Here is a 25,081-nt window from a genome sequence, read left to right as displayed (position 1 = left end):
TGCAAATTGCCTTTCTGCTGGCGAAAGCTCAAACAAAATGTATGACTAAGTCTTAGGAAATAGGATCCTGCTATTCCTTTGGTAAGCAAGTAAAACCAGAAGACTGTACTGTATGACTCGACACAGACCGTCAGTGCTTCTTCTGTCACCTATTTCTCCTCGGTAAGTAAAGGGACTGAGCCGGGCCAGCTAACATTACCATCCGTCATTTGTCCTGGTAAGAGATTGATTTGGCGAGAGAAAATGGGCCAAAGAAAAGAAGTGTAAATGAGGAGTGATGGGAAATGATTTCGGGTTAGACAGGCGAAATGAGGGTAGTCAGCCTGTTGGGCGTTGTTTGTATACAGTGCTGGAGTGTTAAGAAACTGAGAGGGGGAAGATACTGCAAGTGTGGCCAGGTGATACAGATGTGTGCGTGCGTGCGTGCGTGTGTGTGTGTGTGTGTCTGCCTGCTTAGGAAGATCTGATCACAATGTGTATTTTAATCGTCTACACCTGTCCAAAAAATGTGAGCACAATCAGAATGTGGACAAGATCAGGACAAAGGGTTAGTAGCAGGTATAAACAAGGCTTACAGTATATGTATGCTTGCCACATATTGTCACACATGTTGCATCGACAATTCCAACCGCATCTCCTCTCCTCTTTCCTTCCTCCCTTTTGCTCTCTCTCTCTCTCTCTCTCTCTCTCTCTCTCTCTCTCTGAACGTATTATCTACACCCCAGAGCATCATTTTGACCTCACAGTGGAACAGGATGTCCTCGGCTCTTACATCTATTTGAGCTGTCAAAAGACCTTGCTTTTCTTCTGTCTACCTCAGCATTCACACACACTTCCACTGAACCCACTCATCTCGCTCCTATTCGTCTCTCTCTCTCGCTCTCTCTCTGGCGCAATTGCGTCGCAGGAAGATGGGCTTTTTGTACATGATTTATTTATTTATGAACCTATTTATGTATTTATTTTTTAGACCATGCACTAAAATGCTCTCCCAGACTATTTGTCCATACGTACGTAGGTCTACCCACTCCTCACTCCCTCGCCTTGCTTGCCTCCAGTTCGTCACGCGTTCTCTATGCCGCTGGTCTCCTTAGTGGCGAGTGAGTCATCGTTAGCATTTCGCTCCCTTTTAACAGCCTTCCCTGCTGTGTCTCGGGAGAGTAGAACGGCTTTTAAAATGTAATGGTGGATCAATTAAGCATTTTCTTGTTGCTTTCTTTTGCTTTTTAAAGACGCAGGGCTTGTGAGGAAACGCTCAAGTAAATGTATTTGTTTTCCTGTGGCACGCTTTTGGCAAATTGAGTGGCTGTGAATGGCTGAGTTCCTAAGTGGATCTGTCCACCCTCTCAATAACACACTACACACACTCTAATGCTTGTCTTCAGGTGGACACAACACACTCTAATGCTTGTCTTCAGGTGGACACAACACTCTCTAATGCTTGTCTTCAGGTGGACACAACACACTCTAATGCTTGTCTTCAGGTGGACACAACACACTCTAATGCTTGTCTTCAGGTGGACACAACACACTCTAATGCTTGTCTTCAGGTGGACACAACACACTCTAATGCTTGTCTTCAGGTGGACACAACACACTCTAATGCTTGTCTTCAGGTGGACACAACACACTCTAATGCTTGTCTTCAGGTGGGCACAACACACTCTAATGCTTGTCTTCAGGTGGACACAACACACTAATGCTTGTCTTCAGGTGGACACAACACACTCTAATGCTTGTCTTCAGGTGGGCACAACACACTCTAATGATACACTCTAAAAAAAAAGGGTTCCAAAAAGCTTTTTTCTGTCCCCATAAGTAGAACCCTTTTTGCTTCCAGGTAGAACTCTTTTGGGTACCTGGATCCAAAAGGGTTCTTCTACCTGAATCCAAAAAAACTTTCTTTAAAGGGTTCTCCTATGGGGACAGCCATAGAACCCTTTTAGGTTATAGATTACACTCTGTCATTAGGTGCTGTCATTAAGTAGACAGAAAGATCTGTTCAGATCTCTCCTCTGGATAAATGTTTTAAGCTGATTTAATACATCACTAAATGTTTCCAGGTGTTGTCCGTAACACAATGCAGAACTGAAATATTTTAAGTCCAGTGTAACGCAAGACAAAATCATAGGATTATGCAATTATGTATCATCCGTAGTAGGGTTATTTTTGGCTAAACATCTGGTTAAAGTTAGGAATGGTTGAGCAGTAGAATGAGCAGTAGAACACCCACTTTGTTTTTCGGTATTCTCTCTTTAAGTGTTCAAAAATGTATCTCTAAGCTCAAGTATTTTTTTAATAAATAAACAATTGCATTCCTAGCCATCCATTTCCTGTGAAGTAATCTGTTTAGTAACCTCCGTGTCACAGGTAATATTCAAACGCCGATCGACTCATGCGTCTCAAATATTTCACACAATGTCAAATCATGTGTACTTAATCACCTGGGACAAACGTTAGCCAGGGTGAATACGAGTAGAACCCCATTGTTCATTGGCCAGATTAGAGATTCAATGGAGTATCAGAAACATTACGCCCTTCCCAAAACCGACAATATCCCGGGTTTTGGTCCTTTTGCGCCCTTAGAAAAGGGAGAAATCGTACTCTCCCCAGTGTCCTACTTTACGTTGCCGTAGGGGCCAGGAGTGAAAGGCTTTGTTTGTATGGTAATAAAGAGCTGGAACAGGTACAAAGTTGAGCGACACTGGTCAGACCCTCCTTCGGGGGATCTCCCAGTCATTCAAAGTAAACGTGAGAGCTTTCCTATACAGCGACCTGTTTTAATACAATCAAAAGCAATCTCCATTGACCTCCATGGTCCTTTAGGCCCATGAAGGAGTATTGAAAGTTCTATTTGACTGAACAAGTGAGTAATTACACACCCATTTAAGGATATACAGTATATGCTACAATAAGGGATGAGGTGTATCAGGTTGAATAGAGTGCATGGTTATTTTTCATGTCCCGTGGCTAAACATTAACATCATTCTGTGCATTAAGCACTTCTTTAATAGGTCTACATGCTGTGATCAAACAGGAATGATTTAGCCTGAGGCCTAATCACCAGCTATTGCAGAGATAGCACGATTTATCTTTGCCTCTTCTGTGACCTCAGACTGTCTACGGAAAAGTACAGAGGCAGTGTATATCTATCTATAGTGTACGCCTGCTCTATTACAGTACACACAGTATAAGCCATATTTTCTAGACTGGTCAGGTTCTGATTGCAGTTGATAGAGAGCTAAACTTTCGTCATTGACTATCCTCCCATTGAAGAACATGTCCAAAAAAGTTTTTAAAAAATGATCTGGCTTTCATTCGAACACTGTTGTCCAAAATGTTGTAAAACATTCCTCTCCTCTGTGATCGACTGCCTGCTCCGGGTTGCCGTGTCTGTCAGGCCGAGTGTGGTGCGTTCGATTGGATGATTTTTCTGTCCCTTCCTCCGATGAAGGTCAGGAAGCGTAGGTGTTGGTCTCCGTCTCCAAATTATATATAGCTTTCCTTAGAAATCCAACTTGGAAAATAGTTTGAGGAGCAGTACAGTGTCCATTTGTCAGGTGTTTTTTTGCTAGCTATCCAGCTTTGTTCAGTTCAAGGGATGCGAGCGGAAAAGTATGTAGGCACGGCCAAAGCTTACCCACACACCAGGTTTAGGCAATACGCACGTGCAGAATATGTCAGGAACGGCCGCACGCGTCAACGATTTGAATGGATGTGAAGGAAGGCATGAATACCCTGGCGCCTTTATGAGGTTTTGATGTAGTTTTAGCACATTTTGGGATTTGAGGCATACAGAACATCATTAGATAACAAAAACATTTTTTGTTGATATTTTAGATTATACACACCCCCTGACTGCACGTCACTGGTGTGTGTAAACAAACACAGCATTTACATGATGTGCCAGTTTTGGAGGCAGGCTGCTCACACAGGTATTTAAAGGGTATAATTCATTTTCCCCAGCTGCAGCTTTCAGGGGGGACATGCTGTGATTCATGATGGTTTTAAATGAAAGGAAGGATTTGCTTATCTTAGTGTTGTGAGATTGTGCAGCGCTTTGGAGTAACAGAGGTCATTTATTAGCTCTGTTTTTGGAAGATGATTGGTTTCGGAGTCTGGGGAAATGGCAGAGAAGGCAGTGCGTCACTCAGCGAGACATACTGTAGCTCAAATTAGTAATGAACAAATGTGTGTTGTTTGCACTTGATAGGATTGGCACTTCTTCTGTAAATATTAAGCCTACTAATTTAGCATGGTATGAAATGAGAGATTAATCAAATATCAATCACCTACCCTAATTTCTCATCTCTTTGGAGTTTGACTGTTTGGGGATTAGCACATTGTCATTATATTTGTTTGGGTCCCTATTAGTTATAGTGTACACGTTCTTATCACGAAACCAGGGACATGATACCCACTGATGAGCAGAGAGGTCCTGGAAAAGAGAAGTGTTGACTCATGCAAATACAACTCTAGCTACTACACTACAGTTAATTGGCAATAATGACTTACAAAAATAATCCGAACCAGGATCTTCTTACTAGGGCTACAAACCATCATTGGCGCTGCCAACGACATTTGGCGAAGATGTAGACTGTCGTGGAAGTCAGCCATGTCTCTGTCCGATGAGGCTCTTGACTTTATAAGTTCCCTTGGCGTATCAATTTCCGTTTATCTAGCAACGCTGTAGTTGATGTCCCTACAAATCTTGTTTATCAATGTCTCTGGAGAGCCTTGTTACCCAGGAAACACAAACATGCCCAAGAGAGCGTCTGGCGGTGAAAGGGGCTCTGGGAAAGCTTCCGCTGGACGCTGAGACTGACACAGAGCGATGACCTCGTGTTCGCAGGAAGTGACCAGGGTATTTTTTTTTTTGCAGCATGGCTCGAGTCGGTCCCGACTCCTGCAGTCTATGATGTCGGAAAGGCTTGCTAACTCGAGCTGTCACTGTATCGCTGTGCGTATCTCTGTGTGTTGCCCATTTACCCACAATTACAGTATCATTTGTCTATTGAATAAAGAAACAAGCCTTGAGTGCCACTAATGGATTTCCAACTGCTCTTTACAATATAAAGGTCAGTCCAGTTCACTATATCCACCTTGTTAAAATGCCTGCTACATTTAGCTCAAGCTGCATATAAAGAGGCAGACAACACAAAGTGTTATAAATAGCAATAACAGTGTTTAATGGTAGTGTACAGGTTTGTGTTATTCAAAGGATAAATGAACTGGAGACGTACTACGAGACCGCATATTGGAATATTTCTACAGTATCCTGTACAGTTGAATTCTACCTTTACCATATATTTTCCGTAAAGCTGGTGACACGCCTGCTCGCATACTGTAGTTGTAATCATCATCCGCACAGTGGGCATTAGGTTTGTAAGTTCTTAGAGAGGATCAAATTGAATGAGCCCAGTCTATATTTGCCAGAACACACTTAGATAAATCGTATTTTTTGCTCTTTTTCTGTGAAATAAGTAATTGTAGCTACAGGCAGTTTCTCAAGAGTAAGACAGCACTTTCTTCAGATCATATTTGATGAACGGGCTATTCCAACTCAAACCGACTTTTGGCACTGCACGTACTGTCAAAGACCGACGACTGGTGCGATGGGATTGGACAATGGGAGAACAAGTGTGTATGAAAAAGCACACCTCCTCTGTTACACCTCGTACTAAATCGACAGTTATTTGATTTCCACCAGCTCTGGTTCCTCTGTAGGGCAGATCTGCTGGACAACAGCAATCGATCGTCATGGGGATCGCTGTAAGATCTACGGGGCCCGGGCCTACATGCAACCCTAGCCATAATTGATCTAGAAATCCATTTGTCACATGAGAGGCGGATGGAATGTCATGGGGCGGCAACATGAAGTGCATGACGCATTGGACCTGCACTGTAGCCAGTGAGTTTTATTTTTCACATTCCATACAGTCATCAGTAGTGCTAAAGAATACATTTGTTTCCATGGTTGTGACCGCATACATTTTGAAATTGCTTTCTGAACACATTTGATGTGGGTTTTAAATAGCTGAGGAACATCGTTTATTTTCTGGAGGAGTTCATTATAAGATATATATTGGATGCTGTGTAGAGGAATGCTATTAAAACTACCCAAACAGTCACTCCAGTTAATGACTTACTTCCACTTTGATTGGATCTCAGCGCCGGGCCAGTTAATGTAAACCCTGAGAAAGCAGTGTCCCAAGTGGACCTGCAACAAGCATGACAGCTCTGTAGTCCTAAAACATCAAGAACTGAATGAAAGATTAATCTCAAACACAGAGGGGCGAAATGAATTATAAATACTTATACTGTGGAGGCTTAGCCTGGTAAAACCAGGCTTGTTAATAAACCAAGCTAGTGTAGACTACCCACCAGACAAGGCAGTTAACCCACTGTTCCTAGGCCGTCATTGTAAATAAGAATTTGTTCTTAACTGACTTGCCTAGTTAAATAAAGGTTAAATATATATATTTTTTTTTAAACAGAGCTGGAACCCCGGGGCTGTGGGGTGTCTGTTTGGTGGCTGTGGCGGAATCAATAGGGACCTGTTCAATAAGTAACACTGGCACTGGTCTAGAACAAAGTCTTGGGAGCTGCTAATTGCTTCTGCTTTGTTTGTTATGAGATGGACATTCTCCCTCTGATGTTACAAAGGCAATTAGTTCAACCCGAGACAAAAGGAACCTGTTGCTAATCACTTCCCATGGTTGCTATGTTGACACGGGACAGCAAACTTAAACTTAAAGGTCCTCCTCTCTCTGTTTGTCTTGGGCCCGTGGAGTAGGAGTGCTGATCTACGATCAGTTTAGCCTTTTAGATGATAATGAATAAGATTACATGGGACAGAGGGGACCTTTATCCTAGCACTCCTACTCTGACGCTTTGGCCCATGTTATAAAAACTGGTCATTTCTTTTTTGATCACTGCCCCGAGACTACATGTTGTGTGAATTCTCGAACAAGTCTGGGCTTGTTTTGTTTTTCAGTTTTATTGTGAAATCTGCCCTGATCTTCTTCTTTCCCAAGGCTCAGCCATTGATCTTAACGACAGCCCAGATGTAACAGTCCACAGTCCTCGCTCCTCAGCGGCTATTGATCTAGTAGTCAGTGTTGTCGGACGAATAGTGACTAGATATTGTGTAGCAGCCGCCGCAACATTCAGATGGGGAGGGTTAAGCTCTTTTCCCCTTGGCCTGTGCTAATAAAATGCAGGTTTATAAGAGCTTTATCATCTACTGAATCACAGCCTGGCAGGAAAAGAGCGGAGTAGCCATTATTGTGTTTTTGAGCCCTGCACCATGTTTTTCATTAAGCTTGTGGTTTTAGACTAGGACTGATAAGAGACATTTACAGTGACACACTCTTGCTTTGAAAGGCGCTCTAATGGAAGCACACTGTCTGTAAAAGCTCTACTTTTCTAGGAATTCATCCAAAGCCTTTGGAGCATTTTGAGTCTGGTTCAATTTGAACAGTACGGACTTCAGATATTGTATCTTACCTCTAACAAGTCTTCACACTCCATTGCTTGTTCTTTCTACCTGGAATCCCAAGTGCTAAAAGGCACAATTACTTTGACCTAGACGCTCCCCGGGGAATTTCAGGCGAACAAGAGAAGAAGAATGTGTCTGTAGCCTAGTTGGACATCTCTGGCTACCTGCTGTTTTAAAATGACAAATGATCTTGTGCTCTGCGTTGATTGCTAGCTGCATGACTCTAGCTGCATGACTCTAGCTGCTGTTTGAGTTTACCTTAACCACATCAGTGGCAAAATGTGTTGCTTCCAAGCAGAGCCGAAGTAAGTCGAACAAGGTATTGAAAAGCCCAATTTAGTGAAGAACCACTCAATTACGTGACCGTTGAGAGTTTTTGTGAAACATACAGTAGATGTATTACATCGTGGCACATTGTGGTTGCGCTTTCACTAATGAAGGAAGGCTTTGTCAGAAGCTTCGGTGTTGCTTTCTGTAACACAATCGCCCCAACTGGTAATGTGTTGATTGTTTACTGTCTTCAACATGATGAAACTAATGAGAGGACAATTTAGTTTGGAATGGAGTGAAAATATTTAAATTAAATAAATGGTCAGTCAAAAGTGTCCCACAATTCATGCCCGTGAAATGACAAACTGTGAAACCTAATATTCAAGTAACTAACCATATACAAACATCAAATAATCATTCGTAGGTCAAAATAACTGACTCCTAGTTTAGTTATAGGGGCTAAAAGAAGCGTGTCGGCGACACTCAACCTCAACATAATAGCCTTTCTATTATCCCCCTTTCAAAAGCAGGGGCTCTGTCGCTTGACAGGAGGAAACCGATACCCTCTGAGACTCAAGTAGGCCATCTGGGCCTATTTGAAGTCACTCAGGCACAAGACAGCCACAGAGAGAAGAGCAGTGCCACTTACACAATAAATCACAACCTGGGAGGGAGGCAAGTGATGCAAGGCACGCAGATACATACAGAACAAACAAGCCTTTAATGCCTCAGCAACAGCAACATCATGCTAGCAACAATGCAACCTGTTGGCTGTGGATGGGAGTGCCTGAGTAGCTGTACATATCCAAGCAATATTTCAAGACTTTGCTTCGTCACTATGCAACTGAGGGCATTGGGTTCTGATTGAGTGCCTGGTAGGGGTGAGATCAGATCCTGAATAATGCAGGGCTTTGTAACCTTTCTCCATGTACAGTACATTATGAGATTCTGTGGCTCTGTGCTGGCGGGACCACGGGTGGGTGCCCTGGATTACAAGTTAGGCTTTTTGGGGGCTAATGGAAAAGCAAGGGGAAAAGCCTGTTTGTACCTGTCGTTTGGTCTGAAACGCTAGTGAGTGAGGCCCAGGCAAGGGAAAGGAAAGGAAAGGAAAGGAAAGGAGAGGAGAAAGGAAACCATGGGCCCACCCACCGCAGAGTTCCAGTGGGTATGGCTACTGGCAGACAGACCACACAGAGCGAGCTCTGGTTTCTCCCAGTCTTAATTGGATTACACATTGGTGTGTGACGCTAAATTACCGGGGATAGATAACGGTATCACCGAGGAAGCACAGTGGGAGCGTGTGGCCTGTTTAATGCAAATCAGACTGCAGTAAGCCAGGTTTGCGGTTCTGCACAGTGAGGTGGCGTCACTCGGTCATGAGTCTAAAGGCACTTACAGACGGCCCGCAGTAAACGGCAATAGAACCACGAGAAAATTCACCTACCGTGTGGAGAGACCAGTAGTCCCTGTTGTTGTCAGCTCGAATGTTGTCGTTAAAGCATTGTTTGTTTGACAAGAGGAACTCTGCACATTGGTCAACAATGCGTGGCGGCCACTCAAGACTACAGCTAATTTAATAGCTGGAGTGAGCATCACGAACCGTGGCGCTTGCAAAACTACTTGCATTGTACCGCCTGCAGCCATTCTCCCATTAAACTCTTGAGACCTTCGCCTTACAGTGGGTTTTCACCACCAACGAATTTGGCAGGAGAATTTTCAACAAGGGCACGCAGAGAAATGTGTAGGGGATTGTGGGAAGGTGAGCGGCGAGAGCCCTGCTAGTGGAGCGGTAGAAAAAGGTTCAGCTCTGCTCTACTTTATGCAATTTCAAGCAAAACGTTGGAGCGAAGCGTTGTCAAGAGGAGGCAAATGGAATAAATGAGGGACAGTTGAAGGTGTCGTAAAAAAAAATGCGCCCCCTCCCCAACATGAAAAATATTTTCACCCTCCCTGAACACCCTCCCTCCTCATAGAATTAAGTCATAATAATGTTTACGACCACAAATAACAACAACTGTAGCAACTTTTAGAAATGTGGAAAGCATGCTTTTGTGGCACAGTCGATGCCTTGCAGGGATACGGGCCAGAAGGTTGAGGGTTTGCCGACCACTACAGACAAGCTCACTCTCCCTGCCTGTTTCATTAGGCGTACACTACGATCAGAGCAGGCTGCAGACAATGATCAGCTAGGGGGAAATTATATTTGTCAGTTCAAATAATACATATATATACAGTGCCTTGCGAAAGTATTCGGCCCCCTTGAACTTTGCGACCTTTTGCCACATTTCAGGCTTCAAACATAAAGATATAAAACTGTATTTTTTTGTGAAGAATCAACAACAAGTGGGACACAATCATGAAGTGGAACGACATTTATTGGATATTTCAAACTTTTTTAACAAATCAAAAACTGAAAAATTGGGCGTGCAAAATTATTCAGCCCCCTTAAGTTAATACTTTGTAGCGCCACCTTTTGCTGCGATTACAGCTGTAAGTCGCTTGGGGTATGTCTCTATCAGTTTTGCACATCGAGATTTTGCACATTTTTTGCCATTCCTCCTTGCAAAACAGCTCGAGCTCAGTGAGGTTGGATGGAGAGCATTTGTGAACAGCAGTTTTCAGTTCTTTCCACAGATTCTCGATTGGATTCAGGTGTGGACTTTGACTTGGCCATTCTAACACCTGGATATGTTTATTTTTGAACCATTCCATTGTAGATTTTGCTTTATGTTTTGGATCATTGTCTTGTTGGAAGACAAATCTCCGTCCCAGTCTCAGGTCTTTTGCAGACTCCATCCGGTTTTCTTCCAGAATGGTCCTGTATTTGGCTCCATCCATCTTCCCATCAATTTTAACCATCTTCCCTGTCCCTGCTGAAGAAAAGCAGGCCCAAACCATGATGCTGCCACCACCATGTTTGACAGTGGGGATGGTGTGTTCAGGGTGATGAGCTGTGTTGCTTTTACGCCAAACATAACGTTTTGCATTGTTGCCAAAAAGTTCAATTTTGGTTTCATCTGACTAGAGCACCTTCTTCCACATGTTTGGTGTGTCTCCCAGGTGGCTTGTGGCAAACTTTAAACGACACTTTTTATGGATATCTTTAAGAAATGTCTTTCTTCTTGCCACTCTTCCATAAAGGCCAGATTTGTGCAATATACGACTGATTGTGGACAGAGTCTCCCACCTCAGCTGTAGATCTCTGCAGTTCATCCAGAGTGATCATGGGCCTCTTGGCTGCATCTCTGATCAGTCTTCTCCTTGTATGAGCTGAAAGTTTAGAGGGACGGCCAGGTCTTGGTAGATTTGCAGTGGTCTGATACTCCTTCCATTTCAATATTATCGCTTGCACAGTGCTCCTTGGGATGTTTAAAGCTTGGGAAATCTTTTTGTATCCAAATCCGGCTTTAAACTTCTTCACAACAGTATCTCGGACCTGCCTGGTGTGTTCCTTGTTCTTCATGATGCTCTCTGCCCTTTTGACGGACCTCTGAGACTATCACAGTGCAGGTGCATTTATACGGAGACTTGATTACACACAGGTGGATTGTATTTATCATCATTAGTCATTTAGGTCAACATTGGATCATTCAGAGATCCTCACTGAACTTCTCGAGAGAGTAAGTAAAGGGGCTGAATAATTTTGCATGCCCAATTTTTCAGTTTTTGATTTGTTAAAAAAGTTTGAAAAATCCAATAAATGTCGTTCCACTTCATGATTGTGTCCCACTTGTTGTTGATTCTTCACAAAAAAATACAGTTTTATATCTTTATGTTTGAAGCCTGAAATGTTGCAAAAGGTCGCAAAGTTCAAGGGGGCCGAATACTTTCGCAAGGCACTGTATATATATATATATATATACACACAGTACACAGCTTTTTAAAAGTGACTGGGATTGCACAATAAAGTTGGACTAATTTCCTTTGTGTTCCTATTTTCCACATAGATACATATACAATTACATAGACACATTACAGAGATACAGACAAATTAAAAGGTTATACTGTTCACACATTAGTTAGCTTTTGACATGCTTTTTAAAGGGGGTTATGGTTGGTATAGTTTTGATTTGCTGTGGTAGTTTGTTCCACTCAACAGTACCCGTGTATAAAAATGTGTTCTTACCAGATACTCTTACATTTAAAATAGTGGATATTAGAGTCTCTGGCTCTGGTGTTGTGCTGGTGGACATCCTTAACAAATAAGGTACCTGGAGGCTGAGTCCGTGATAATTACGTGGACCAGAACAAGTTGAAGTAATACTTCTCTTTTTATCCCACAGATAGCCAGCCTAGCTGCTTAAAATGCTCAGCCTCCAGATGAGTATGCTGGGGGGAGCTTAAGTACAATTCTTACAAGCTTGTTTTGGCTGGTCTGTAGCTTATTCTTTAGACATTTGGGGCTGCTGGTGAATCATGATGTGCAGGTATAATTAAAGTGACACTGGGGTAGCGCACTTGCGAGAGTCTTTAGGGTGCCTGTAGCAAGGCTTCCATCCAATTGGCGACAGATTTTTACGTGAGAATTCTAAAATATACATTAAAACAATATGCACATTTCCCCATCAGAGTCGCATTTCCAAATTGAAGTCTGTGTGCGTAAATACGTAGTGCACATAAGAAAAACTGTTGCGGTTAATTTCCCATGTACGGAATAAAAAATTGAAGTTAAATGGGTTTCCATCGCATTTTCAACTTTTGTTGGTCAAACGGCTGCCAAGCATCGATCATCATCAAATCAAATGTTGCGTTACATGCCAAATACAACAGGAGCAGACCTCACAGTGAAATGCTTACCTAAAAGCCCTTGACCAACAATGCCTTAAAAATAAGTGTTAAGTAAAAGAAATAGAAAATAAAAGTAACAAATAATTAAAGAGCAGCAGTAAAATAACAATAGCGAGGCTATATACCTACCATTGACTCTGTAACCGGGGGTACCAATACAGAGTCAATGTGCAGGGGCAGTTGAGGTAATATGTACATGTAGGTAGAGTTAAATAAACAGAGAGTAGTAGCAGCATAAAAGAGGGGTCTGGGTAGCCTTTTGATGAGCTGTTCAGGAGTCTTATGGCTTGGGGGTAGAGAATGTTAAAAAGCCTTTTGGACCTAGACTTGGTGCTCCGGTACCGCTTGCCATGCAGTAGCAGAGAGAACAGTCTATGACTAGGGTGGCTTTAGGGCTTTCCTCTGACACTGCCTGGTATAGAGGTCCTGGATGACAGGAAGTTTGGCCCCAGTGAAGTACTGGGCCGTACGCACTACCCTCTGTAGTGCCTTGCGGTCGGAGGCTGAGCAGTTTCCATACCAGGCAGTGATGCTCTCAATGGTGCAGTCTTTTCAGTCTCACGATGGGGAATAGGCTTTGTCGTGCCCTCTTCACGGCTGTCTTAGTTAGTGTGTTTGGACCATGATAGTTTGTTGGTGATGTGGACAACAAGGAACTTGAAGCTCTCAACCTGCTCCACTACAGCCCCGTCGATGAGAATGTGGGTGTGCTCCATCCTCCTTTTCCTGTAGTTCACAATCATCTCCTTTGTCTTGATCACGTTGCGGTAGAGGTTGTTGTCCTAGCACCACACGGCCAGGTCTCTGACCTTCTCCCTATAGGCTGTCTCATCGTTGTCTGTGATCAGGCCTACCACTGTTGTGGTGTCATTGGCCATCTTGAGGAATGTGTTGGAGCCTGGCCATGCAGTCATGAGTGAACAGGGAGTACAGGCGGGGACTGAGCACGCACCCCCGAGGGACACCTGTGTTGAGGATCAGCATGGTGGATGTGTTGTTACCTACCCTTAACACCTGGCGGCGGCCCGTCAGGAAGTCCAGGATCCAGTTGCAGAGGGAGGTGTTTAGTCCCATGGTCTTTAGCTTAGTGATGAGCTTTGAGGGCGCGATGATGTTGAACACTGAGCTCTAGTCAATTAATAGCATTCTCACATAGGTGTTCCTTTTGTCCCGGTGGGAAGGGCAGTGTGGAGTGCAATAGAGATTGCATCATCTGTGGATCTGTAGGACCCGTATGCAAATTGGAGTGGGTCTAGGATTTCTGGGATAATGGTGTTGATGTGAGCTATGACCAGCCTTTCAAAGCACTTCATGGCCACAGCCGTGAGTCCTGCGGGTCGGTAGTCATTTAGGCAGGTTACCTTAGTTTTCTTGGGCACAGGGACTATGGTGGTCTGCTTGAAACTTGTTAGTATTACAGACTCAGTCAGGGACAGATTGAAAATGTCAGTGAAAACACTTGCCAGTTGGTCAGCGCATGCTCGGAGTACACGCCCTGGCAATCCATCTGGCCCTGCGGCCTTGTGAATGTCCTGTTTTAAAGGTCTCGCTCATCACATTGGCTACGGAAATCGTGATCACACAGGAACAGAATAAGACCCTCAATGTTTATTTAAAGGAGCATCAACCTCATCACCGTGCACTTTCCCCACCCTGTGACGTCCGTCATAGTGTATTTCATCTAGCCTAAAAAAAAGCGTTCCTTCCCATGATATGAAAAAAAAGTGCAACATACTTTACTTGCATAAAAAGGTTGAATGGAAACATGGTTAATGTCAAGCCATTTTGAGGATGCTGGAATTATAATTTGGACGAACGTGCGCATGCCTGGCCTACAGGAGACTTTCTAAGTAGCCTAATTACATTATAACATTGTGACCCGGTTGTGTTTATGTCACATAAAAGCTCATACAGTTTAAAAGTTAAATGACAAATATTTATGATATATTGAAGTGTTAGATTCTAGGTGTGCGAGGAATAGCCTTTCGAATTGGAGAGGAGGCAAAACGCTTTTCTGAAGAACTGGGCCTGACACGAGCATATGTGGCCACTTTATAGGACGACTTGGAAGAATGATGATCTGCAACAGACAGCGCATCTGAGCCTTTCGAGACTGTCCAGACTAGACCCACAACTGATCCAAATAGAATGACACGTTCAAATCACAGGGCTTTTGCGCATTCGTTCAAATGACAATTTTCACTGCTGCCTAGAGTAGAATTTTATACTCACTTGAAAACAATAATGCAATTATTCATTGTATTGTGGTGTTGTAGTCCGGTCTAGATATGATAATTATATTGTCCCTAAACAAGATCAATAGGGGAGCTTTTTGAGCTGCGTGTCTCATGTCTTCACTGTTCTTCATGCGCAACGATGCACCTGGCCTCTCCGCTGCCTTAAAGCTATTCCTATTTGTTGTTGTGGATTCATATTGAAAATGGATGAAATACTTTTATGTGGGGTGTGATGGCTAGTTAGACTATTGCAGATCTGTACAAATGATCCACCTACCAATATCACTATGAATGGTGGATAGAAGGCAGGATAGACAGACTAGTAGGCAATATTGATCTGTGGTATAGTAAAAGTTAGCGTGCGGAAAAGCATAGTGCATAAGGGAAATACCAAAAAACCTTGACATCGGGGAGGAGCATGCAAGCAAATGAGGAAATGTGGCTAGGATGGAATAAATTGATATAGTAAAGCCTGCAAAAGAGCTCATGTAAACCAGGGGAAAAAAACATACTAGCCTCCCCTGTGCACAATACAAAAACACACAACCCTCCACAAAGCTTGGCAATTTAAGATAGATGCATGAAATGTGTTGTTTTACAGGGTCAGCCATCGTAGTACAGTGCCCCTGGAGCAAATTAGGGTTAAGTGCCGGGCTCAAGGACACAGACAGATTTTTCACCTTGACGGGTCAGGTACTCAAACCAACAACCGTTCAGTTGCTGGCCCACCGCTCTAACCGCTAGGCTACCTGCCACCCTCCCCTATTTTGGACCACCCCAGTAAATTTAGAACTGTCCTTAACTGTTTTGACTGAGTGGACATCAAGTTGACAGATTTGAAAGCTTGCTGTGATTTGGAGCAGTGTTTTCCATTAGCGGCTGTCATTGGCTAATCAGCTGGGTAGTGTATACAGACTCAAGGCATTAGAATGTACCAGAGGCTACCAAAATAGAGCTCCTTCGGAAAAACATTTTGAACCCTGGTCGTGGGCCGCCTGGCTATTTTTATTTGGATGGCTACTCTATGTACTTGTGGAAAACACTTTTCTTTAATGCTTTGAATACCTATTACATAGATAACATATTGGATGGAATTACCAAGTACTTAGTATATATTATGTACTGCCCAATACATCACTGGGGCCAAGCTTCCTGCCATCCAGGACCTCTACACAAGGCAGTGTCAGAGGAAGGCCCTAAAGCCACCCTAGTCATAGACTGTTGTCTCTGCTACCACACGGCAAGCGTTAACGGAGCGCCAAGTCTAGTTCCAAAAGGCTCTCAACAGCTTCTACCTCCAAGCCATAAGACTCCTGAACAGCTCATCAAATGGCTACCCAGAATATTTGCATTGACCCCCACCCCGCCCTTTTACGCTGCTGCTACTCTCTGTTTATTATCGATGCATAGTCACTTTCACTCTACCTACATGTACATATTACTTAAATTACCTCGACTAACCGGTGCCCCCGCACATTGACTCTGTACCGGTACCCCCTGTATATAGCTTTGCCATTGTTATTTTACTGCTGCTCTTTAATTATTTTTTACGTGTATTTCATATTTTTCACTTAACACGTATTTTTCTTAAAACGGCATTGTTGGTTAAGGGCTTATAAGTCAGCATTTCACTGTAAAGGTCTACACCGGTTGTATTTGGCGAATGTGACAAAGTTTGATTTGATTTTGATTTGATCGTCACATCTCAACCTAATTGAATGGCAATTAGGTCTGCAGTGTCCTCGGTTATTGTATTTACTTGGAGTTACTCGACTCTCAACTGACAAATGGTAACACTATAAATAACACACTCTACAACATGTATTTTATCTCTCTTAATGTCAAATAAAGGCCCTACATGCACTTAAAGTATCAGATCACAATCAACAACCCTTCAGTAGCCTAATAAAGAGAGGAATGGCGTTTGCTGAACTTTTATGACGACCGTTTATTGCGCAGCCATAAAAAATCAATCATTTAAAGTATTTTCCAACTGAAGTGAGGAGCGGGATTAATCATAGGTAGAAACCTAATCGTCCTCTGAAGCAGTTTTTACCTTTGTAAGACAACACTCTTCTAAACCACAGGGAAGTGGCTACAGCGACTACAGCCAATGGGCTTATCATTCTACAATAAGGACAGGAGGTCAGTGTTCCAATCCCGTGGCACATAAGGATATTTAATCATTTGAACTGGGACTCTACCTTCCGAATGACGATAGCGCTACCGTTCTACACGCTAAAAAAGGCTGGGTTATTTGGTGACCCGGCGCTGGGTAAATATTGGACAGAACACACCCTGGGTTAGCAGCTCGGGATTTTTTTAATGTAGTTCATAGGTTAAATTCAGGAGGCATGGCCTATTAGGGGCGTGGCTTTCACACGTGAGAGCAAATGTAATTCCTTTTCATGTTAAATTTGTACACTGAAAATTCAAACAAATCGTGAATATTTTTGCACATTACATATTCTAATATACATTTCACAACATTATTATTTACATATCACAACATTGAGATGCAATATTAGAATATGTGTTATCCCAACATTGGGAAATGCATAGGCTCTTTAGGAACTCAAACACTTGTAATCCTCATTTAAGCCACAAAGGTATCAGTGTTCAACCTTAACATGTGATAACAATACAACATAACAGATTCACATTTACTCTCACGGGTGGCCAAAAATAATTATCTGAAAAACACACCCCTACTAAGCCACCCCTCCAGTCTTCTGATCTGACCCACTGGGTCATATCTCAATAACCCAGCATCAATAACCCAGCACCCAGCATCAATAACCCATCAGTTATTAAAGAAAACAACCCAACTAAGTGTCCTAATGCCTGCAACCCAGCAATTGGGTCATCCAAACAACCCAGCATTTTTTAGAGTGTAGTGTTCTATTCCATTTCTATGGGAATGACTATCATTGGAAAAAATGGCTTTTCACAATTATGACAACAAAGACACAAAGTGACTCTATATGGTAAAGATAGGGGTGAATGGTCATTAGATATTTGGGGAAGAGATGTTTGGTCTAGCAGGCTGAGTCTCTGAAACACACGGCATTTGAGGATGTAAAACAATTCAGACAACTAATACATATTTGTATTCAGATGACATGCTGCTATATCTGTATGCACATGGTCCCTTTCAGGCCTACAATCATCTGTCTCTAAATATTCCTGCTTGTAAGTGGCTCTGATTAGATGTGCATATCAGAGCGAGGTTGTTGTTCCTCTGAACTGAAGAAATTGTTGCGTAATCAGATGAGCACTCTGTGCATCTGATACTGAGTGGGGAGAGTGTTCCATCCCATCCAAACTGATTATCTCTGTCTGTCAAGACATAATCCTATCTTCATGTTTTTGCTTGCTCTATATTTAAGTTAATTGAACGAATTTGATTACAGCGCAGTATGTTAATCTCTCTCTCTCTCTTCCTCCCTCCCATCTATCCCTCTCTCTACAGCTCTAGTGGTGAGGTTTCTGACCAGACGTTTCATCTGGGAGTATGACCCAACGCTTGGTAAGACACCCAACCTACTCATCCTGCTATCCTAGGCAGCATTGAAAATAACCTGCACAACACTAGTCTTAGTGTGTTTTGTGCAGCCAGTAAAGCACTCTCCCTATGATTTTGGGTATCAAAGGCTTTATCTGACCTCAAAGGCTGTTTTGATCCGGAGATGGCTGTGCTGCGTTGGTCAAAGCCTTCTATCTCTGCGATTTATCATATCAAGATAGCAACCGAAATAATAATAATAATAATCACTCCCCATGGGGTAATATATTTCCCCCCATAGCTCCTCCACACATCATACAGATTAATTTCCTGACAATATGCCTTTTAAGTCAGGCCTGTCCTCTCTGGTTTTTGTTTAAAGGAGAACAACATCACAACCCTAGCCTGGGTCGGGGATTTAAAATGCTATGAATGCTATGTGATTATGAGACAGGGAGAGAGGCGATGCCTTAAGTTTAAGGTTTAAGGGCGAAGCACCATTCATTCACGCCAGTCGTCGGTTTTACACTTTTCCAGAGAAATGTGTTTGACTATGACTAAGTCAAGGTGTGCCCATTGCAGTGTGTGGAAAGTAAGCGCTAATCTAAGGGAATTCACTCATTGCAGGAAGGCTACAGAAGATTTACAATCTAGATCTGTAGACGGTAGCATTCGATAGTAGCCACAGGCTAATCAGGTTCATATTTAGGCTAACTGACCACAGCGACCGTGCAAGGGGAGGGTCGTGTAGTAGGCCTACATCCTGTCATTGGCAGGAAAAGCCTATTGTGGCATGTTTTGCTTGAAGCTAGAACAATATTGGGGTTGTCCGGTTCATGGTTCGATGGCATGTTATGTACAGAGTCAGCCTCATTAGAAGAGGCACAGACCCAACTGTTGGCATGGGAAGCAGTAACATGATATAGGCATCAAGCCTCATTGCATGCAGACATTTCAATGTTATAGATGCTATATATACATACAGTATACTCCTACAAATACCAATGGTCTAAGATATGCTCATAGCATGCTCTCAAACAATTAGCTGGAAAAAGAATTGGATCCTGCAGATATTTCATATCTTTTTTTCACACTGCAAGCCAAGTCTCTGATTCCCATTGACAGTTTCCCCATTTTCCCTCTGAATGTGGTGTTCTTTTTGGTGCAGGCTCAAGTGCTTGTTATTCGAACAGCATTCAGGAGTATAAACCTAGTACCCACCACAGCTTATTTCCTGACATCATCACACAAGGGTTGAATGAAAGATGAAGGCTTTGGGCTGAGAGAAAGAGAGAGAGAGAGAGAGAGAGCTCACAGCTCTGTAAGAAACATGGACGTTCAGGAGAATATTGAATTACCGCGCCGACAGATTAATTTCATGAAGTTTCAGAACAGGGTCTGGAAGCAATTTAATCATGTTTTTGCGAACAGTACCCAGTGTGTGTGTTTTGTAGGTTACACATATCCTTTGGTGGTTTATGTGAGTCCAGAAAAGTAACGTGATTTTAATAACGTGCCTTGTAGTCTGCTAAATTGGTCATTTCATAATATGATGATACAGTATAACCCTTACAATGGAGCTCTCTGATTAAATCAACACCATGCGGCCATCTCAAAATGCCTGTCATGCAATGAACAGCAATCTGTTTCGATTGACATTCAAGAAGCACTTCGTTTGCGTACAGTAGGCGCAGTCTGCACACACAAACGGATTTGATGAAGCTATGATAGAAAGAGGAAATCTGGAGGAAATCTCGACCACATCTTTCTCTTGACTTCTAAGAGACGCCATCTGCTTTTTGTTTTATCAGCCGTGCAAAATGAAGCTGTTTTTTAACGACAGAGCTTTCCATTTCATCATCATGTTGGTAAATAATTCAACTGTAGGAATATGATGATCGCTGTTGAAACCTTGTGTTCTTTTTTTGGTGTTTCCTCAATTGTGATCTGTATTGTCAGAGGTTAGGAGTTAGGATTAGGATTTAACCTGCACAAGGGGGATCAATGAAATATGAATCAGGAAAAGCATTTTTGGGATGGAATTTACACAATTGAATATACAAATACACGAACACACAGTTTAAGCATACCCCTTTCCCATAATCATAGAATCTATGTGGGTGTATGCATTTTCCTGGCTCTGAAGCATTGTCATGCTTGTTGCCATGACACCGATATTTTGACAATGGCGGCATACCCTGCTCATTGCGGCAGTCTCGTCAGGAGACCCCCCCCCCCCCCCCAAATAAAAAATTCAGAGTAATGCATTTCTATGGGTTTTCATATTTGATGGTCCTCTGTTATTGTTGAATTGTAAGCTATTTAGTTCTCTGACTCCACTCTGCCCAGCTAACACACGCAACCGCTAATATTATCTCCTCTCTACTGTAGAAAAGGAATGAGAGAATTCCATTCATTGTCACTCACTGGGAAACATGTCAGCAGTGTAATTATGTAAATTGGCTTGTCATTAATACAAGAGGATACCTTTAGGTTCATGCATATTCCGAAAGTAGCTGTGAACAACAATGTATAACCCCTCTGATCTAATCTTATTTACCTCATGGAATGAACTCTTACCAAGTCACTCCTCAATAAAAACGGGCAGAGGAATCTACTATATAACTACTACCTCCTGGAAATCTACTATTAATCTCATTTATTGAGGTCATATGACATTGCACAATTAGGGGAATAAATAGCACAGATAGAAACAAATAGGAAAGCAGCTGCTTGGCTGAATCATATCATGGATGTTTGGCAATCCAGTGAGTTAAGTGAGCGGAACAAGAAAAACATTTCTACGAGTTGTAGTAGTTAACAAGTACAAACAGCTTGAGACGGGGGCTGATAGAAGTTGCTATTGACAGATCTGTTGATGTTTCCACTTAATATTCTGGTATGAGACGTTCTCTTTCGGCATTCTAAAATAACAACAGCAGCAGCTAGAGGCTCCAGGTTCTCGCTAGGAAATGAGTTATTCGCTGCCAGGAAAATGACTGTGGTGTTGGCCCTCCTTAAGATCTTCAGATATGTAGGGTGGACCATTAAATCATCCACAAGCCCTCCTGTCCATGCTGTCAATACACAAAAACACATAGTAGGTGTGTGTACTTGCGTGTGTGTGTGTGTGCAGGTGTGCGCTTGCACGTGTGTGGATGTGTGGCAGCTGAAATGGAACGTCCCGTGAGACTGAGTGTGAGACCCAGGCTTTCGCCCCTCGGAAAGGTGCTACCCTCCGACTATAGAAGGCAGTAAATCAACACCCTCACTCGGTTCTCGGTGACTAGCGGTCACTCGGTTCGGTGACATCTCACACGGACACAGCGTTTTGCGCCCCAGAGGGCGCCTGGGTAGATGCAGGGATGATGACATGCACAGCTAGCTAACACCCCAACAGCACGTTCTGGTGTTACTGACTGTCATACTCCAGACCCCCGCCATCTTGAATAGTAGCCACCCACCATGCTTGAAGAAGTTTTGATGAGACACTGAGTAACAATCTGAAACTGAGCAAAAGATGAGATTTACAAACACAACAGGCTTGCTAAATAATGCCGTGTTCTCCGGTGGAGACAGCAGTGAAATCTCTCTCTACAGGGAGATCTAAAGTGCCTTTTAGGGTTTTCGTGAGTTTACACAGATGTTTTTTTTTTTACAAGAGGCAATTCAGGTGAATGACTCCTCATCGAGTTAAAAACAAAGAGGGTCATAGCCAGCGTTCACACCTCTATCTTTCAGCTAGGTGTGTAAGACCTGACCACCTCTTGTCCTCTTGGTAAAGCTGCCCTGAAGCAAACCAGAGGTAATTCAACTTAATGGAGTTCATTGACCACCTAAACAACCAGGTGGGCTCAACTGTGCATGATAGACATAAACATGTTACCATCTTCTAAATGGGGTTTCCCATTTTTGTCCTTTCCAGAATCAACATATCGCCATCAAGCAACCATAGACGATGAGGTTGTGACCATGGAGATCCTTGACACAGCCGGACAGGTAGGAGCTTCAGCAACTTTGCACAGAAAACAACAACGTTTGTGTAGAGAAATGTTTATACTGTGACTGGCAATAGAATAAGAATCATTCATAGCCAATTGAAAATCCCAATTCAAGCCTACTGTATAATGATGACTTCAGGGATTATTCTCAGTAGAGGTCCTAGCTAGACTAAGTCCTGCGCTAGCGTTGCTCTGTGCTGTTCTAATCAGCCGTTGGGGTAAACACGTTATACTTTCCATCTGGGAGAGAACCCAGCAGCATAGGCCTTCCATCCCAAGATAAATGTGCTGCCGCTGCTGCTAGTTTGAGTACGTAGGTGTTCTGCCTGCTGCTAATTTCCCCCGTGACACGTCCAGTCAAGTCATCCTTCTCTCATTACATTGTATTCTATTTTGAGAGTGCAGGGAGTGGGAGTTTAGGTGAGGGCCTAACCGAGCGTTGCTGGACCTGTCTTTCTTCAAGTTCAAAAGTCGGTCAGTTATATAGATGTCAAGTATCACTGTGTTTCATGTGAGTTATGCAACAGTTATTGTAACAGGGTTATTATTGCCAATAACATTTGGAGGTCAAGAATATCTCGGGCTCCTGCTTGCGCAAGTTTCAGACTTTTTTTCCTCACATGACCAGTAAGTTTTGTGACAGGACTGGCTGTTCCGACTTGATGAAATCAGGAGCAGCTGCTGAAATTTGCACCCAGTTCAGAAGGGTAGCCGATTGTTCAAATTTGGGGGATTTAACAAGTATTATGTTGAGAAAGGAGAAATAAAGCATTTGAATTCATTAGAAACATGTGCAGTCAATCATTTGCAGCTGAAAACTTAGTGGAAGTTTTTTTTTAAATAAAAAGCTCTGTTCAGTTCAGATGCCTCAATTGTCCATCACTTGTTCAATGAAGGCCCACATAGAGCTATTCTTTCTTTTCCTTGTGGATATGCCAGACAACAAGTGGGCCTATTGGTCAACATCAAATGTCAATAGTATTCTAATTAGCTAGCTAGTTGCCAAAAGATTGTTTCTAAAAAGATCCTTCCCTCCTGTATCTTTACCTCAGGAGGACACGCAGCAGAAGGAGAGCCACATGCGCTGGGGCGACGGCTTTGTTATCGTATATGACATCACTGACAGGGGCAGCTTCGACGAAGTGGCTCCTTTGCGGGGCCTCCTAGAGGAAGTCAAGAAACCCAAGAATGTCCCGTTGGTTTTGGTGGGCAACAAGGCCGACCTAGACCATGCCCGGCAGGTGGGCACAGAGGAGGGCGAGCGGCTGGCCGCCGAGATGGCGTGCGCCTTCTACGAGTGCTCGGCATGCGCCGACGAAGGCGGCATGGTGGCGGAAGCATTCCATGAGCTGTGTCGCGAGTTGAGGCGCCGCAAGGCGGTCCAGGGCAAGGCCAGGCGCCGTAGCTCCACCACCCACGTCAAGCAGGCCATCAACAAGATGCTGACCAAGATCAGCAGCTAGGGGGAGCCCGTGAGCACACTCCACAAAGAGGATAAACTCAAGACGAACTAAAAAACAAAGTGACTGATTTCAAGGGTTTAGATGTGTGGAAATATATCCTACAGCCATCCAAGCTGCTAAGGAGCAGGAATATTAAATTATGAATGAACAGCGAACCTCTTCATACTTAGTATCAATGCACAATCAATGAAGATTTGCATTGATACGGAGTGTGTCGAAAATCGCTCTTCATTCAATACTGATTCTAAAGGGGAATGCTTTTGGCTATTTTTACTTGCTCTTTGACCATGCTCCACAATTAAGGTCAGAAACACAAAGGGGAACATAATATTCACATGATGGGAACTACTTTGTCCCTGAGGGAGGTGAAGATGCTTTTGTTTCATAGCCAACTAGGACATTTCTGTATGCTGCCAAGGAAGAAGGTAGAGTTCATTATTCAGAAGTCCCAATTCTCTGAAATTCACTCTTCCTTCTTGAGCGGCATGGTGAATACCTCCAGTTGTGTCCATAGCTCCACCAACTTTAAACAAAATATACAAAATAATGTCCGTCATGAACCCACCCTTTGTTTATCAGAAATGATGAACAAACGAGTTGTAGTTTCCTCTCCCTGTAGTTTGTTTGTGGGATAATGTTTTGATATGCTCTAGGCCAGTGTTTCCCAACCCTGGTCCTCCAGTACCCCCAACAGTACACATGTTTATTGTAGACCTAGACAACCACATCTGATTCAACTTGTCAACTAATCATCAAGCTCTCAATAAGTTGAATAAGGTGCTTTAGTCCAAGGCTACAAGGAAAACGTGTACTGTACACGAAGACCAGTGTTGGGGAAAATGTACCTTTAAATTGTAAACTATGTATAATATTGCCTTTATCATTGGTCTCAAAGGAGTGTACAGTACATAACCCAGAGGCATACAAAATGGTGGACATGTCTCCTGTATTTTAACCAAATGCTGTTTCTTCTCCAATGTACCCGACCTGTCTCTGAGTTTTGAGAATGGGGATAGAATGGACAAATTTGCTGTGCAATTTTAATAAACATTAGATACATGCATATCCAAAACGAGTTTGAAAATGTATATTTTCTGATTCATCTTCAACAGTATGTTGTCATGCAATAACAAATGTCATTGTTTGTTATTTTGACAGTCTAACAAAGAGCAGTTATTTTAGAGCAGGTACGCCAAATAAAAATGTAATTCACATGTACATTTTTTTTAAATACAGTGCCTTGCGAAAGTATTCGGCCCCCTTGAACTTTGCGACCTTTTGCCACATTTCAGGCTTCAAACATAAAGATATAAAAC

The 25,081-nt window shown here is 42.9% G+C and overlaps 1 protein-coding gene across 1 annotated transcript in view; it reads left to right on the top strand.

Annotated features, from left to right (window-relative positions):
* The window catches only part of LOC110490222 (ras-related and estrogen-regulated growth inhibitor), a 40,991-nt gene extending 16,151 nt beyond the window's left edge, over positions 1–24,840 (top strand). Inside the window, exons 3-5 of the mRNA XM_021563493.2 lie at positions 18,269–18,325; positions 22,227–22,300; positions 23,355–24,840. Of these exons, the coding sequence (XP_021419168.1) occupies positions 18,269–18,325; positions 22,227–22,300; positions 23,355–23,765 (542 nt within the window). The 3' untranslated portion in view covers positions 23,766–24,840. The remainder of the gene's footprint in view (positions 1–18,268; positions 18,326–22,226; positions 22,301–23,354) is intronic.
* Positions 24,841–25,081: the final 241 nt, after the last annotated feature.

The sequence above is a fragment of the Oncorhynchus mykiss genome, chromosome 15 (assembly GCF_013265735.2).
Source record: "Oncorhynchus mykiss isolate Arlee chromosome 15, USDA_OmykA_1.1, whole genome shotgun sequence".
NCBI classification, from domain to species: Eukaryota; Metazoa; Chordata; class Actinopteri; order Salmoniformes; family Salmonidae; genus Oncorhynchus; species Oncorhynchus mykiss.
Note: the sequence above shows the minus strand (reverse complement) of the source record. Positions and strands in the feature narration are given on the sequence as shown.